The following is a 17272-nucleotide window of genomic DNA, read 5'->3' as shown; positions in this document are numbered from 1 at the left end:
ATGTCCACTTTGTGATACTTGTACTGGACACAGTTGTTTGCTTTAGTCCACTACCTTCATCTGACAGCTGTACAGTTGCAGTTCAGATCTGACATTAGCTCAAGCATAAGCTGTTGTGTCAAGTTCTGCAATAAAGCCTAATGTGAACTTTTATTACAATAAGGCATTTTTAGACATTTCCGTATATTAAGATTTTTCCAGCACAGAATCCCAGTCTCAGCCCAGCCACCCCTATGAAAATTAGTTAATGAGGGTGTGCGTGTGTCTTCAACATCCCTGTGTGTGTGCTGATTCTGTCTCGCTGTATCAGATTGTATTCATTTGTGGCACCTCTCCCATCTTTCTCCTCCCAGCGTGTCGGACCAGTTTGTCCCAGCAGATCGACCCGTCAGCGCCTACGGCTTCCGTCCAGATGACCAGTTCTTCTACAACTACACCACTGCCTCCCGGTAAACCTGGAACCTCTTACACACCGTCTCACACATAAATACTGTACAGTCACTGCTCAGACTGCAGCCGCGTCGCTGATATCCTCTGTGTGCTACTAAAGCTTGGTCGAGATTGTGAAGGAATATTATCAGCACCTGCTTATTTTCTTTGTGCATTTCTCTCTGTGGTCTACAAGTCCTCCCTGTTAAGAATTGTCATTGTAACCATCAGTTAGTCCTGTTACTGCGTCAAACAGTTTTCCAGAATCAAGTGTCAAGGTCTTTATGTTAAAGCACCAAAAAGTAAAGTGTCTTATTTGAACGTATTGACACTCATTCAGGTTTTTTTTAAACAATTCTTTTCTTGCTTGAAATATACAAACTCGTCAAGACTCAAAATGAAAGTACATCTTATGAATATAGACGTATACGTAGTCCTGCAAACTTCAAACCTTTCAAACCTACATACTGAGGTCAGTCTTAGATTTTATTATTTGTGAATAATATTTTAATGTCGACTTTTCTGTGTAACAAGCTTAATTGTTTTCCGTTTCATGGTGCAGCTGTTGGTTTAACACTGAACTACACTCAGATGTTTCTGATTTTGATTTTACACAACCGAATGTTTCTTTTTCACCACAGTCTGCCTAATGTGATGACTCACAAACATTATTTGTGTGTTCATGTGTGTTTTGAAAGATAAGTCTGGTGTTGTTCTCTGTTTTTCTGATTGTCAGCAAATCTCATGTGCAGAGCGAAACCAACAATGTGCAACAAACACACTGTCGGTACTTTCTGCCTTCTTTACTCCGTCTGTGGCTGAAGTGGTTGTTGGTTTCCAACTCTGTGTTTGTGACCTCTCATCACAGGTCATTGTCTGCAATCAAAAAGCTATTTTGACTTCTCAGACTGTTTGATTTTTAAGACCTTTTAGAGGTCTGGACAGATAAAAGTATCTAGTGTTTCAAAAGAAAAGAGCAAAAATGAGACTAAAAGACTTCAAATCATCCTTTGACCTGTCAGATTCATCATGGGAACCCTTGGGCGCTCTCTAGCCTCAGACTGGAAACTACCGAGTTATTCATTAGACATGTTAGTGGCATAAGAAAATTATACATTAGGATATTTTGGTTACGTTTTATTTTACAAGTCAGTGTTTCCTCAATTATTTCTTAGTACCTTTGCTGAAAATAAATAAGTAATAACTGTAATTTGGCACCTATTATTATAGGGAAAAGGCTTCAGACACAGTGTTCAACTGCTGCACTTTCAGTTGAATTAATACCTATTAATTGCTGATATAACCTGAAGACTCTTTGAGTCAGTGCACGGCAGGTCAACTGAATTTGCAAATATAAATGTGTCTACAGGAAGGCAAACAATTCAACATACGTGAGGAAAAGTTTCCTATAATAATTTTTTTTTTGTGTTTCAATTAAGCTTTTTTTAAAATCTGGAAATCAGGAACTTCTTATTAACTCAAACAAACAAACAGTCTCAAAACTTTGTCTCGAGTTTCCGTAGGGTTGGTACCAGATTACATAGCTTTTTTCAGGAAATCTATCAGAAAATAATTAGAAAATTATGGACCATATTTTCTTGTTTTGCCTTTGCTCACTCACTCACTGTCTCTCACTGAAAACACTACAGTAGCCTGTATAAGGTCCAAGCTCTGGATTACGATGTCCTTTCTGTATTTATGTGAATGTGATGTAAATCATTTCTTGAAAAATTATTTTTAAACATGAACAAATGTTAAAGAATCTGCTGAATTCTTTTTTTTTTTTTGTCGTCCTTGATGTGCCTGGAGCGCTGCTGTCCTGCTGAAATATGAAACACACTTACTCTGTGGTGCAATATATCACGTTAAAGGAAGGAATATTAATGTAGTCAAATCTCATTTAGTATTTAATCTGTCACAGATGTAGGATTACTTGCAGGTTTTCCATATTTCTCAGTACAGTGTGATTGCTTAAAACTTGTTGTGGACCATACTGTAATTAAATAATCAAAGCACCGTGGTGTATTTGTATTATTGGCAAATAAAACCATTTATCATTTGTGCTGTTTTCCCAAAATTCAAACCAGGGGTGGAGAGTTCACACAAAAATAATTTGAGGAAATGTTTATTTGTAGACTCTTTTATTTTATTAATAATATTTCCACACTGTTCCCATTAACCAGCACTCATCTGGTGGACAGTTTATGGTCAAATGTTCCTCACTGCTCTGAAACTGTGAACTACTAACCCTGTCTGCATAAGATGTCTGTACAGGTAAAAGGCACTTGGTGGAGAGCTCAAGCAAAGGTGTTGAGACTCAGCCCAGTCTCTCTGACACCCACATCCACATATGATGGAGGCTGGTTTCCTTCTTCATGAGATCTAAGGTAAGTGAGGACAACATGGAGGTACAGGAAAGGCACTTTGATGAGCTTTTTTTAGTTAATGAAATTTTTCAGTAGGTCAAAAAAAACAAAAACAAAATCACATTAAGGAGAAAATAACGTGCTTAAAGTACAGCTTTACTGTGAATTCGACAGTGGTATTGGTCTAGATCATGTGGTCCAATATATTAAAATATCTGTCACCTGCCCCTCCCCCAATTTACACCCCTGGCCCACATTCGTTTTAAGTTGTGGATCAGTGTGCCACAGTTTCAATCATCCCCGTCCACACTAAGACATTGGTAACACTACAGACCATCTTGCAACGGGATCACACCAGCTGCATTATGTACAAATGATTTCCAGTAATGTAGTAATGATCACTGAGTGCTCATGGGTCGGAACGTCAACATGTTGACGTGCGTTGCGTCTGGCGTGATCCCATCGCAAGATGGTCTCTAGTTTCAAAATGAATAAAAAATGAAATTGTGACACTACTGTGGCTTCGCGGTCATGTAGTCTGTTTAAAAGAATAGTCTGACATTGTGGGAACTGTGCTATGTTATTATGTTGCTAAGTGTCTTTTTTAACTCTGGACCGAGCCAGGCTAGCTGTTTCCACCTGCTTCCAGTCTTTATGCTAAGCTAGGCTAACCACATCCTGACGTCAGCTCACATACAGACATGAGATCGACATAAATCCTCACACGCCACTCTCAGACAGAAAGTGTGTGAGCAAATTTGCCAGAATGGTCTAACTATTCCTTTAAAATAGATTCATTATCTACCACATCATAATGAGATTTCCATAAATTTATTCACAATCTTCTGTCATAAAATAATTCTCGATCTAAGTTTTCTAAAACAATTTCGTGCTGAAATAACGGTAGTTTAAAAAAATACATCAAACTTACTGAATGAAACAGATTTGTTGGTTTTATACAGCGGACACATAATCATGTAATGATTTTATATAAATAATTTACTACAATTTCATGTGTATGTGTTTAAGTTCGTGGAAGCTTTCGTGAATGTTTCTCAGGAGTCTTGTCTATGTTTCTGCTCAGAAAAAGTTACCTTGTTCTAACGTGGGGACAGTTTAAAGTGGAGGGGCAGTTTTCTCAGCGATGGAAGCTACCGTTATATTCTGGTAATAATTTGGTTCCCTTCATCAGACCATAGTAGAACACCCTTAATTATTTAGTCCCTCGTCCTTCTGAAAGAACCGACATGTCCTCTATTGCAGTTGCGATCAGTCATGAAGCTTTATTCGTCTTTTGGAACTCCGCTGGGGTAATGCTGCACCAGCTCCTCCACCTCAATCACCTCCATCACCAGGTCACGGATATCCTTGATGGAGTCCAGCGGCGGGGCTTCAGGGCTGGACAGGGTGTCCTCTTGGATAGGCTCAGGAGACAGACAGGTTGTAGCATCTGCTGCCTCCACTGACGCCTCCACACTTACACTCGCTCCTGCTTCGATGTCCCCGCTCACACTGACGTCGCCGCTCGACGCCTCTGTCTGGGTCTGAGACGGACACAGCTCGTTGCTGGTGCTTTTGTCCTCAGGTGCATCGTCTGAGCGCACAGGTAACTTACTGACGTTAGCCTCATCCTCTAAGACATCAGAGGTTGTTGAGACTTTGTCCTCGCTGCTCTGCGTTGCTTTGACGTCCTCGGTGGGCTCCACATCTGAGGGGGGTGACTCACTTTCTACTGACAAATCCATAGAATTAGGGTCTGAGACAGTAACCGGCTCTGCTGTGTTTTCCTTCATGTCCAGACCAACATCTCCAGGTGTGACTACAGGTGCTTCACCACTAGAGGGTGCCTCTAACTCGACTTCTGAGCTCTCGCACTGTCTGTCTCCTTCACTGCTGGCTACTGGCTGGGAACCAGTTCCCACTGCTGAAGTGGGCACTGGTGCATTTGCAGGATCAGGAGTTGGTACAGGAGCTTCCGTTTGTGCTGCTGCTGCTTCTTCTGCATCCATCTTTAAACTTTCTACAACTGTGGGAATTACTGCCAAAGCTGTTTCTGCTTCTTCTAGAGCATCTGTGCTCTGCATCTCCAGCTCAGCAGCTGCCACGACTTTTTCTGTCTTGACAGAAGTCACCTCCTCTTGGATCGAAGTCTCTGGGGCTGCTGCTACGTTGACTTCCTGTGTCTCGTTCGGAGTGGTCGTGTCTGCTAAAGCTGCTGTCTCAGGTGCAACAGGGGCATCTGCTTCTGCTTTCACAGTTTGGATGACATCTTCTGCTTGGGTTGCAGGCATCTCTTTCTCCTGACTGACGACGACACTCTGAGCGACCTCTTTCTGTTCAACTTTCCCCAGAGGCGTCTCAATCACTGTCACGTCCGCTGAGGCTTCACTCTGCAGCACGCCATTCTCTTTCTCCCGCTGCTCTTCCTTCTGGGGGCCGGAAGACAGACCGTTGACCACAAGAGGCGAGGGGGACTGGGGTTCAAAGGACGGTTTAGAAGGGGAGGCAAGCGCCATGGCGGGGCTGCCTGGAGTGGAGACGGACGGGGAGGAGAGGCTGGACCGGCTGGACTGGCTGACCAGGTCTCTGCTGTCTGTGAACAGGTTGTATTTCTTCAGGCTTGCCGCTTCCTTCACCACTGCAGGACAGAGAGAAAACAGGAAGGATTAGAGGTGGCTCACGCTGTGTGTTTTGCTCATTTGTCATCATTAGTCTATCTTACTGTACCTTTGGTGACCTCCTTGTCCAGAGTTTGAAGGAGAATGCTCTCATAAACATTCTCAACATGGATGAAATTGGAGTGGTCAGAATAGATGAACTGTTCAAGACCCTGAAGTTCCTGCACAGAGAAGCAAAGACACATGGGTGAAGATCTGGTGCGTTTCTTTGGGTTGAACACCTGGAACGGACACCAAGGTAGAGTGTTTCCTGGGAATCCGGACCAACATTGACCCTTTTCCCAGAAAAAATACCTGCAGGAACCTGGGAGTTTTAGCATTGTTTGCCTGTGTGTTTGCATAGTGAATATTTTACTCAAACAACAACACTGCGAATACACATGTATAAATTCTCTGTACACTTAAGAAATAAACCTTTTCACAAACAGGTATTTCTAGTACCAGAATGTGCAGTAAGGACATGTGATCTGATGTATACATCCTACACGTTTCTCTAGAGGGAGCTCTAATCAAATATGCTTTATGTTCACTGGTGTGTGACCGATTCGTGCATAATTCTGCTATTGATACAGGACAATTTCACAATCAAATATACTTATACAACAGAAGTGTGTGTACATGCAGATTTCTGTGCTTGTCTGTAAGTCAGAGGTTTTTATATCTGGTGTTGACCTAACGCAGCTGTTCAACTGTTGCACAGTCTGTGTGTGTGACTCACAGTTTTGCAGGTGGGGGCCAGGTTCTTCTTGATGAAGGGCAGTGTGATGGAAACGAGAACCTCCTGGAAGATCCTCTTCCTCACTGTGCTGCTATCATAGTCGTATTGCTGCAGGACACACAAGGGTCAGTACATCTGTCTCTTTTTTTTTTTTACAGCTTGAATTTATTTTTGTAGTTTAGGACATTATTCATATCAGTCATGACAACATTTCATTTCAAGCTTCACTGCATAAAGTTTCTCACATAAAGACCGGAGCAAATTTCCCTCTTCAGATTCCAATGACTTGCACTTCCTGTAGCTGTGTGTTCGCTCAGGCAGTTATAACAGTTCAGCTATGTTCACCTTACTTTTCACTTGACCGGGCTGAACAAACGTTAACTAGAAACCATTCTGATATTTAATGTTCTTCTGTCCCACAATTATAAAAATAGCATCCAAGCTTTGGGAAAAAAAAGCTTAAAACACTGGATAACACAAGGGCATTGCATTATTATGGAGCTCTATGGTACATTGTTATTGTGTTTTACAAGTGCAGGATCAAATGAAAGTCTCTCTCAACCACTTGGAAAAAGGTCTAACTGAGTTAGTTTTACTCCTTATTATGAATTATCATCTCATAATAACTCGCTGTAACTGTGTTGATGAAGCAGGACAGTGATTATAGAACTTTCAATACGGCCTCGTAATAATAAAATACTTTATGCTTTTTCTAAATTATGAGATTATTTTCATTATTTTCTTATCATTATATAAAGAGTTCCTTATGAGTATTTTATAATAGTAGTTTCTCTTTATGAGAAAGTCTCTCATAAAGACTTAGTATCTCATAATTATGAGTTTCTCCTATTTCTTTTATTTAAAAACATCCTATAAATATTCTTATAAATATTCAAATCATTCTTATAATTATTAGGAACAAAACACTTTAAAATGGGGAAAAACTATATGGTGGATTCTTTTCAAGCTACGTTTCCATAGATGAGACGTATTAACAGACTCCACAGTGATCCTTGGCGTCCAAGCTGCGGAATCTGTTTCCTTCTCTGGCATTTGCAAATTCTTGGCAAAACTCGTTCAACTAATGTCATTTAAGCTACGTTCGATTCCATCATCTGCAGGTAGGAGAAACTGACCTTGAGCACTCTGTGTTTGGCCTTTTCGATGGCAGAGCCGGCGCTGTTTGGGTTGTCCTGGACGGCTTTGTGCAGCAGCTGCTCAAACGTGTAAGCTGCGTTCTCTATCAGCTGAAAGGAGCACACGGGAGGACCAGATCAGACCAGATCAGGCAGCAGTTTCATGCCCCAAACAAAGAGAGGAAAAAAAAAAAAAAAAACACAGTGCAAACAGCTGGAAAATCCAGCAACAGCCCACGTCTGATTCCTCACGTGTTGACAAAACTGAGACTTTGAATTGTTTCAGCTCTGAGATAGTCAGCGTAATTAAGGAACAGTTACATCACAGCCACAAGTGTTTCATACATGTTGGCTGATAAATAACGGAATCTGAAAATCCCTTCGCCAACTCTGCCTGAGCAGAGACACGGGAGCTCAGCTGTCTGGCTGAGGGAGGAGAACGTGAGGGAAATGAATCAGACGTGAGTACTGTGTGTGTGTGTCTGTGTTGGGGGGTGTGTGTGTGTGTCTGTGTTGGGGGTGTGTGTGGGCGTTGGGGGGTGTGTGTGTGTGTGTGTGTGTGTGTGTGTGTGGGCGTTGGGGTGTGTGTGTGTGTGTGTGTGTGTGGGCTGTGTGTGTGTGTGTGTGTGTGTGTGTGTGTGTGTGGGTGTTGGGCTGTGTGTGTGTGTGTGTGTGGGCGTTGGGGTGTGTGTGTGTGTGTGTGTGTGTGTGTGTGTGTGGGTGTTGGGGTGTGTGTGTGTGTGTGTGTGTGTTGGTTTGTTGGTTTGTGTGTGTGTTTGGGTGTGTTGGTGTGTGTGTTGGTTTGTGTGTTGGTGTTGGTGTGCGTGTGTGCGCGCGTGTGTGTGTGTGTGTGTGTGTGTGTGTGTGTGTGTGTGTGTGTGTGTGTGCGGTGTGTGTGTGTGTGTGTGTGTGTGTGTGTGTGTGTGTGTGGTGTGTGTGTGTGTGTGTGTGTGTGTGTGTGTGTGTGTGTGTGTGTGTGTGTGTGTGTGTGTGTGTGTGTGTGTGTGTGTGTGTTTGTGTGTGTGTGTGTGTGTTGTGTGTGTGTGGTGTGTGTGTGGTTTGTGTGTTTGGTGTGAGCAGCTGCAGAGCTGTGGATCCCAGCTGCATGTCGATCTGCCAGGAAGCCAAGGTTTCTGTGCTGTGCTCCTGCCTGCTCTCCTGCAGGTGCTGCAGTTTCTCCTGCAGGCAGAGCACGGAGGGACGGTCAGGGTAGGCAGAAGTCGAACCTGGTGTAAATAAGCCATAATACGATAATGCACAATGAGGTGTCCTCCAAAATACAGATAAAGGTCGAATGTTTTACCCTGATTTGTAAAATTATTACCTCCTAAAAGAAACGTCGGTCTCTGCCTGTCTGTCTGTCTGTCTGTCTGTCTGTCTGCTGCCAGTTCAGCATGAAACGTAGCCCAAAAAAGTGTGATTTTGGGCTGTATACATACAGCTTCATTTAAACTATACGACAGCTACATGGCAGAGTTAATGACGTTGCAGTACATACACGCAACATGCTAGTGATCGCAGGATCCAGCAGGTGATTTTCCTGGATCTCAATTCCCAGTATTCAACACTAGTACGGACAAAATAGAGGCTGGGAGAACCACGATGCGAAGCAGAGCAGTAAAACCAGCTCTCAGGGGCTGGTCGCAGCAACAGCCTCTTATTAGACTGTTTCCCAGATCGGGCAGTTTTCTGCCTCACCATACTGATTCTTCATTCGGGGTGGGGTTGTTGAGCTGTCACCTTAGATTAAGACTTCAATCAAATATATATGGAAAGAAACATTTGGTCATGTCCATTGGAAGGAAAAATAAATCCCACGGTGATAGAAGAAAATCATTATTTCCCAGTTCATTCACAGTTTTATTATTTTATTTCCTACTATTGTGTCGGCTTTGGTCTTCAGTAAAAGAGAGAGCCAGAGGAGGATGAATACAAACAAACCTCTTTCAGTTGCTCGTTCTCGTCCTGACACACCTGGTCCATCATGTTCTCACTCAGCTGTCGTCCCTCCAGGAAACCGGAGCTGATTGGCTCCATCAGTTCCTCCAGGACTGAGCCCAGGTACGGCTGGACGGACTCCGAGTACAGCTTCTCCGCCGGCTCCGATACTTTGGCTGCAGAAGGAAATAAAAGCCTTTATTTTCAGAAGCAACCTGAACCCATCAATCCTGTAGTGCGCCTGTAGTGAGGGCTTTCCCTGAATGATACTCCACTCCCGTCTGACGCCCTCATCCCTCGGCCCCTGTTCATCGCCAGCCGCCCAGAGGCAGTTTCATTCACATTTATGGAATGTGTCCCCCTGCTGTGTCTTACAGCAGTGAGCATCTGTCAGCCGCTAAATGTGCTGCGCAGCGAGGCCAACAGGAGAAGGAGAACGCTACCTCGGACTTTTTCCTCCAGCTGCCGTCTGGAGTTGAGGATCTGGTCCATGTCGGAGTGGATCAGCACCTCTTGCTGCCGGACCGACGTCCGACACTCTTCCTTCAGCGCCGACAGTCCCTCCAACAGATGCTCCTGGACCAGGATGTACGCCGCCTCCACCGTCTGAGTACAATCAGTGCATCAGTCAAAAGCAGGTCATGAAAACCATTCTAAAAAATTAAGCCCAATTTTATTTTATTTTTTTAATCTAACTCCAAATCACACGTTTTCAGCTCCTTTTGATTTCTTACTGCTGGAAAAAAAGTTGCAGATTTTCAGTGTTACAGCTACAGTAGAGCCGTATTTAATGCAGGGATTGGCCCACGGCATGAATTTACAGTATCATTTATTAGTTTAGATTTAACTGGGTTAAATCTGTGAACCCACCAAGCTCCATAAAATATAACACTGAAACGTTTACAAGCACTTTAAAATACTCTTTGTCTGCCAGTTTGCACATGAAAACAATATTTCATTTGCATCGCGTAGGAAACAGCAGCGTCATCCGTTATATCGTCGAAGTGTGGATTCAGGAGAATTCCAGCATATCTCGGTAGAGGATAAAGGCATCGGGTTACAGCCGGACTCACAGCAAACCAAACTCTCTTCTTCTCGGTCTTCTTGGCTTTGAGACGAGGCAGCATATCTTTCTCCAGAGACGGAAGCAGTTGCTCCATCACCACGTTGGCCATCACCTACGAACACATGAACGGGGCTGAAATTATTACTTTCATTCACTGATTTTTCAGTGGATCATTTAGCCTTTAAACTGCCCGAAAGATTTCAGGTCTCCAAAGCCCAAAGAGATGTCGTCAGATTTCTTGTTTAGTCTGATCAACAGTCCAATACAGGTCCACATTAACCTCCCATGGGTCCTGCACTCTGGCCTCCAAGTTAGTTTGGTTTTAATTAGATTCATTGCAGCTTCATTCAAGAACATGCACTCTGTAAGCACTATATCAACTGGGAAAAAAAAAAGAATACTAAATCTAATTTTGCTTTTACCTTAATACTTTGGAGCATATTACCACATCAATTTACAACTAATACATTCACAGTAACTTGCACACAGTTCATTTATGGCCTGTGGGGCCCCTGATTGTCTCCTGGTGCAGCTGCTGCTTCGACCAGTTGGTAATTCAGCCTTGGTCCCAAAAAAAAAAAGAATCCAAACAAAAAAAGAACTCTGAGCTGGATCCGCATCAAAATACACATTGGGACAGGCAGACATTGGATACGTGTACCAGATTTTCATCGTTCAAAAGAGCATTAGTTCATGAGAAAATAGCAAAGATGTTCAAATAAATGCCCGGACTCCAGATGTGAAGAAATATTTTTAGAGAATCCTTGATACACACCAGGATCTAATCACTTCTTGTCTGGCCCATAGTCTAACTTCAATTTATAGCCCAACTGATACTGGGTTTTTGAGGCCAATACTGAAACCAATATTTGTTTATGTGAAGCTTAGTTGTGATCGTGAAATCTGATATAAACATAAGTTTTGAGTGCCTGTAGTGAGGGCTTTCCCTGAATGATACTCCACTCCCGTCTGACGCCCTCATCCCTCGGCCCCTGTTCATCGCCAGCCGCCCAGAGGCAGTTTCATTCACATTTATGGAATGTGTCCCCCTGCTGTGTCTTACAGCAGTGAGCATCTGTCAGCCGCTAAATGTGCTGCGCAACGAGGCCAACAGGAGAAGGAGAACGCTACCTCGGACTTTTTCCTCCAGCATGAGTCTTTTCTTTTTGGTTTTTTTTTGTTGTCACAGATACATTTGTTTGTAGCAGTTCCTTGGTACCTATCGGCCTACATGTACACTGATACCGATAAAAAGCCAGTCTCAGCGGAAATATCGGCCTGGCTGACTTATACGTCCAAGCTGTGATTGAAATGTGTCGGGTTAATGAGACAGTCTGCTGACTGGCTAACTAACAGACAATAAAGAACAGGGCTAAAAGTCGGATGTCGTATGCCGTGGTGCATATGGCCTGATTCAACCTTTTTTTTTGATTAAGTAAAATAAAATTAACAGTGTACAATGTACTTAACTACCAACTGTGTTATAAGGGGGCTTGTGTCTGGAAATGTCCAAACAGTTGTCCGTACGCCTGCTGGTTGGTCTGCTTTCTAACCAAACCAAGCAAAAGAAAAAACACCTCTTATTCAAAAAAAGTTCCACTAGACTCATGGACTTCAGCATCTCTAACGTCCAGGCTCCCGGGGTCTTTCACAATCGTCTTAGACAAAGGAACGCCAGCAAATCCTCACATTTAAGAAGCTGCAGCCAGTAAACGATCGATAGTGACTCAAACGATAACTACCTACAAACATGCAGCCCAACAATCTGCCACACACACATTTCTCCATCCATCCACATAACTGTTTGTCGAGTCTGACAACATGACTGATCTCCGGCTGATTTTACAGCTGTAAAACACAGCGAAACTGCTTGTGTCGTTTCTGCCGCCAACATTTCATTCATTCCATTCGTTTCTCCGCTCTGACACGAGTCGTGGGCGTGGATGTGTGTGCGTGTGTGTCAGACCTGTGCTATGTGTAAGAAAAAAAAAAAAAATGCTGGTGAGTGAGTACAAGCATTTGCACTTCCTGTGTATTTTTACTGCACATGTATGGGCAGCAGACTTAGAGCAGAAACAACAGGAAATTTCTGACTTATTGCTGAAAGAAATTGACTTTAAATGGTGTGTGTGTGTGTGTTTGTGCTTATGATGAGGGGGCGACCTCAGCGAAGCTTCCTGCACCAACTTCCTTTCACCTCCAGCTAATTTAGGGCAAACAATGCGAGCGAGCAACAACACAATGGAGCATTTACGCTGCCATTATGTGAAAGGATTCCTGCTCTGCCTTATAAGGGAAGCACAACGAATGATCAGAGAGGAAGGTAAAGAAGGATGAAAGCGAGAAAAAGACGAGTGTGAGGGAACAAAAGCTCCTCTCCTCACATCGTGCTCACAGCCAAAGATGAAAGCAAACACAGGGAGAGGAAGCAAATTAACTGTGGCTCTGAGTCGTCCACGCCCTTCGCCGCTCCATGCAGCCAGTACGCTGCAGTCTGTAGCCAGGACAGTGGAAACGTCTGTCTCCCAACCCCAGAACGACGACGACGTCTAAGGGCCGAGTTTTAGCTTTCAAGATGAGAGATTTAAAAAAAAAAAAAATTACATTGCAACGACTTTGCTGGAAAACAGTGTCAAGGTTCACAAGTAAATCCCAGTGTGCACTGCACACGAAGAAACAAACATGCCTGTGCAGTCGTCGCGGAGCTGGGCGCCGTTGCAGTGAGACATAAAACGAAGATGCACAAAGGAAAATGAAATGAGGCCTCTTTAATAAATAAATAATGAGGATTCAATTAAGCATCTCACAGATATCTGCGTAGACTATAAAAAGAGGAACGTGTTAGTACGAGATTCTGTGTCTCTATTTTTCATCCTCGACGCAACGCCCTCAGATTGCTTCAGAAAAGCTGTTCTCATGGTCATAAAGCGTGTGTTTTCATAAAGATCGGTTTGTGTGTGGTGAATGCGCGGTTTTTGTGTTTCCAGGTCGCTTTGTGCTGTACGTCTGACCCTCGCTGCCGCCACCAGCGGGAAGTCTACACAAAGACGTCACCATCATCACTTCAGCACTCAGACACGGTTCGGCCGCAGCCCGCTGCTCCACGGACGAAAGTTTCGGTCTTTCAGCTCATCACCCCTTTCATGAATTTTTTACTCGTCTCCAGGATCATGTTCATCAAGTACAGTGAGACCAGAGAGGCAGCGGAGGGTAAATAGAGAGAGAGAGAGAGGACAAATACAGACAGCAGAAGGAAAACTGTCATTTTTCTTTTCTGTATTCATCTTTTATTCAACAGAAAGCCTTTCTGCAGAACATGTGCTTTCTCCATCATGTGTTTAAATTGGATTTAATCTTGTGGGGTCATAGTGATATTATCTGAAAGAAATAGCTCATCATTTTGCAAACTACTTCTAGTGCAACAATGCAATTTCTCAGTCTGGTCGTTCTGTCTGTCCCAGTTTATCAAACACATCTGGAAGAGAAACGAAGGCTCGAGCTGATGTTATTCCCCAACCTCGGTTTTAAACATCTGTCGCCGTCTGCAGACTGACGAGCCTCTTCAACTTTGACCCTCTGGACCTACTGTAGTTCTGTGCAGTGTTTTCCTGGCCAGTGAGGGACGACCACCACCGTTTCAGCTGTGATCTCTTTCCCCAAACAAAGTGCTTTGGATAATCTGGATAAACCGTTGGCTTCCTTATAACCCGGCTGCTCGTGTAATTGGGTGAGTACAGTGATATTATTACTGATGATGTAATGAAGGACAACAATGCCAGAATAAGAACCATCTTGTAATAAACCAGAAATAAGACTGACATCAACCTTCTAGTATTTCACCAAAATCTGGAAAACGTTCCTTTAATAGGTAGAGTTTATTGCTATAACTGTACTATGTAGCACTTGTTAATTATAATGTGTATTTAAGGAATCACAGTGGTCTAGTAAACCAAATAAACACCAAAGATGGTACTTACCCTGACGTCACTTCCTATCAGCAGGTCCCAGGCCTCGTATTTGCCTTTGTCCTGCCTGTAGAGCTGGATGGCTTTGAGGAAGCCCTGAACCTCACACGTCTTCTTCTTCAGGAAGTCTGACTCGGAGGGAAGACGGGGAGAGAAACAACAGCGCACGCAGGCAGGTTTCAATAAATCTGGTCCCTTACAGTTAAACCTCCAGAGCCGACAGTTACCAGCGCCGTCGCCGCGCTCGGCCGAGCTCCGGGTCATTCACTGCTGCTGTCGCAGCCGGTGTGGCGAGTCTGTTGCCGTGGCAACGGCTGAAAACCGGTTCAAGTCAAGCGACACGACCAAAGTGCGTCCTGTGAGAATCAAACACCGATCCCCGGTGGGATGGAGAGGTTTGACGTTTTGGCGTTACGTCATTAATGGAGACCGGGGAATCCGGTCAGAGGTCAGACATGGTTCGGTCAGTCACAGCTAATTACGCCGCTGCGGTCGATTTATTATCTCTCCAGGCAACCAGAAACCAACCAGCGCTCTGAAGCTGAAACGATCGGTTGATTAATCACTCAGCCGACTGACAGAAAATTAATATTTAACTATTTTGATCGCTGGTTAATCGTCAGTCATTTTGTTAAGCAAAAAAAGCCGAGACTTCCCCAGTACCAGCCTCTCCAATGTGAATATTTGCTGGTTTTAAACCAAGTAAACTCAACATCTTTGGGTTTCTGACGGTTGGTCAAACAAAACGAGGCTTTAGAAAGCATCACCCGGGGTTGTGGGAAACTGTAACAGACAATTTTAACAGTTTTCTGATGTCTTATAGACCAAGTGATCGATTGATGATTAATCAATAGAAAATAATTATTACTTCCAGATTAATCATTCATCTATAAAATGTCAGAAAATAGTGGAAAATGTAGAGTTCAAGGTGGCATCTTCAGATGTGTCGTCCAAAAACCAAAGAGATTCCGTTTACAATCATATAAGTATGAGAAAACCAGAAGATATTTATATTTGAGAAACTGGAACCAGACAATTTTTGGCATTTTTGTTTAAATAATGGCTTAAACCGTTAATTGATCATCAAAATTGGTGCAGAATAATTTTCTGTTGATCGACTAATCTAATCATTTCAGCTCTATTCCATATTACTCATGAGTTATATATATATATATATTATTTAAAAGCATCAGGATCTTGAGTCATGGGTTTTCGACAATATTGATACCGTTCAAGAAGAATGGGCTGAGTACCGAAATGTAATGACTATAAAAAAAAAAATACTAAAAGCACCAAAAGCTGACATTAAACGTCTGATCAGATTCACCATCTTGTTGACTCATTCTTTGATCAGGTAGTTCCTGATTTCAGTCAAAATTCTGCCAATTTCAGACGATTTAGACAGAGATTTAAACAAAGGGGATTCTGTAGTAAAACATGTTTATATTCCTCCAAGTGAAGCAACCAAAGTCAGATCCATTAGAGGAACAAATAGTAGTAGTACGTTTATATATCACGTCACAGTGCTTCACAACAAAAAAAAAAAAGGGTTAGTGCCCAAACATTTCTAATAATATCCAGTCATAAGGAAGAATAAGAGCAACTTCCTGCTTCTTCCATGTCTGTTCTGTGGAGCATCGTAGCAGAGGTTGGTAAAACTAGTCTTTTGTGTTTAGATCTACTGTATCTTTTCTGTTTTTTGAGGATGAGGAGTGCCCTACCTTGGTTCTGGTGTCTGATGCAGTCTGACAGGATGGAGAGGAAGGCGTCCTGCTTGGCCTCCTGTTTGAAGCAGAAGTAGGAGTCTCTCCTGTAGGGCAGACGCAGGTAGACTGGAAACTGACCCGGCATCCCCGACAGAGGGGGGGCAAAGTCCTCCTTCACATCTGGAAGGGAAAACATAAAGCGCTCTTACGAGGCACGGAGCGGAAAAAGATGCATGAATGACTTCTGAGCTTTCGTATGTAATGTTCTCAGTTCTACTGTTTACAGAACTAAACCAGATGAGACTTTTTTTCCCGTGCTTTTTGACCAGATGAGTCTTTGACCTCCTTCCACTCGAGCACAACGGCCCTCAGGTCAGGCGGCAGTAGGCCGTACGCTCACGAAGCAGCGAAACGTCTCGCTGCATTAATCTCTCCGTCTAACAAACGGTTACACTGTTAGCGGAAAAACCTTTGCTCTTTGAGGGCAACCTTGTCTCCTAGTCGTGAAGAAACGCTACGTTTATGGTTGCTGAGCTCTCTGAGTAAACACATACGTGAGCATTAAATCTCAGCGAAAGCCTCGGTGTCAGGTTGCAGTGGCCGTGATCTACACCTGCATGAATATGACTGGACAGTGCTGGTCAGCCGGTGGCCGAGCAGCTGATGAATGAGCCAGTGATGGCGGAGCACGAATGAACTAACACTCCATTATATCTGCCAATATCAAACCTTTTTGGACGTGTGACGCAACTTGCAACGTGCTAACTTCATATTTTTAAAGTTTTCATTTGCTGGTTTGTCCCCCACCCAGCATCAAAAGGGTCCTAATGAGCAAATGAATCAGCTCATTTATCTGCTCGGTCCACTCGTGTTTGACCTGCTGTCTTCAGTCTTCAGAACGCCCATGAAACCAGACGGGATCAGGTGTGTCGACGAAGCTTGATCCCAGGTCATTTCTGCGGTCTGAATCAAACAGGATCCTTCCTTGTGTGGGGAGCTGAACAGCAAATACCGTGGAACCGGGCTGGCCCCCGCGCCTGCTCAAACCTGCCTGCATTTACAGAGGAAACCAGTTCTGCAGCCGGACACCCAGCACCGTGACTGGTGCGATTGTAGGAAAATTCCAGCGAAACCCGTGTTATCAAACACGCAATACCTCCGGGCTGGAAGAGCAGATTTCAAAATCCGGACACGGTGACACCACACCTCCTGACAGAGGACACTGTTCACAGCAAACAAGATCCGCAAAATGTTTCACATCATGAAAAGT

At 43.6% G+C, this 17272-nt stretch overlaps 2 protein-coding genes across 2 annotated transcripts in view; one reads left to right on the top strand and one right to left on the bottom strand.

The window, feature by feature from the left end:
- kifap3a (kinesin-associated protein 3a) overlaps nt 1–2437 on the top strand; it is a 36591-nt gene extending 34154 nt beyond the window's left edge. Inside the window, exon 20 of the mRNA XM_040127753.1 lies at nt 354–2437. Coding sequence (XP_039983687.1) covers nt 354–453 — 100 coding nt within the window. The 3' untranslated portion in view covers nt 454–2437. The remainder of the gene's footprint in view (nt 1–353) is intronic.
- A 96-nt stretch (nt 2438–2533) lies between these two features.
- The window catches only part of niban1a (niban apoptosis regulator 1a), a 33191-nt gene continuing 18452 nt past the window's right edge, over nt 2534–17272 (bottom strand). The window contains exons 5-14 of the mRNA XM_040128454.1: nt 16018–16182; nt 14309–14424; nt 10339–10443; nt 9709–9871; nt 9269–9441; nt 8417–8506; nt 7328–7438; nt 6192–6299; nt 5523–5634; nt 2534–5433 (exon numbers count right to left, since the gene is read on the bottom strand). Coding sequence (XP_039984388.1) covers nt 4079–5433; nt 5523–5634; nt 6192–6299; nt 7328–7438; nt 8417–8506; nt 9269–9441; nt 9709–9871; nt 10339–10443; nt 14309–14424; nt 16018–16182 — 2498 coding nt within the window. The 3' untranslated portion in view covers nt 2534–4078. The remainder of the gene's footprint in view (nt 5434–5522; nt 5635–6191; nt 6300–7327; nt 7439–8416; nt 8507–9268; nt 9442–9708; nt 9872–10338; nt 10444–14308; nt 14425–16017; nt 16183–17272) is intronic.

The sequence above is a fragment of the Xiphias gladius genome, chromosome 6, assembly GCF_016859285.1.
Source record: "Xiphias gladius isolate SHS-SW01 ecotype Sanya breed wild chromosome 6, ASM1685928v1, whole genome shotgun sequence".
Classification (NCBI taxonomy): domain Eukaryota; kingdom Metazoa; phylum Chordata; class Actinopteri; order Istiophoriformes; family Xiphiidae; genus Xiphias; species Xiphias gladius.
This window is presented reverse-complemented; position numbering and strand designations above follow the sequence as displayed.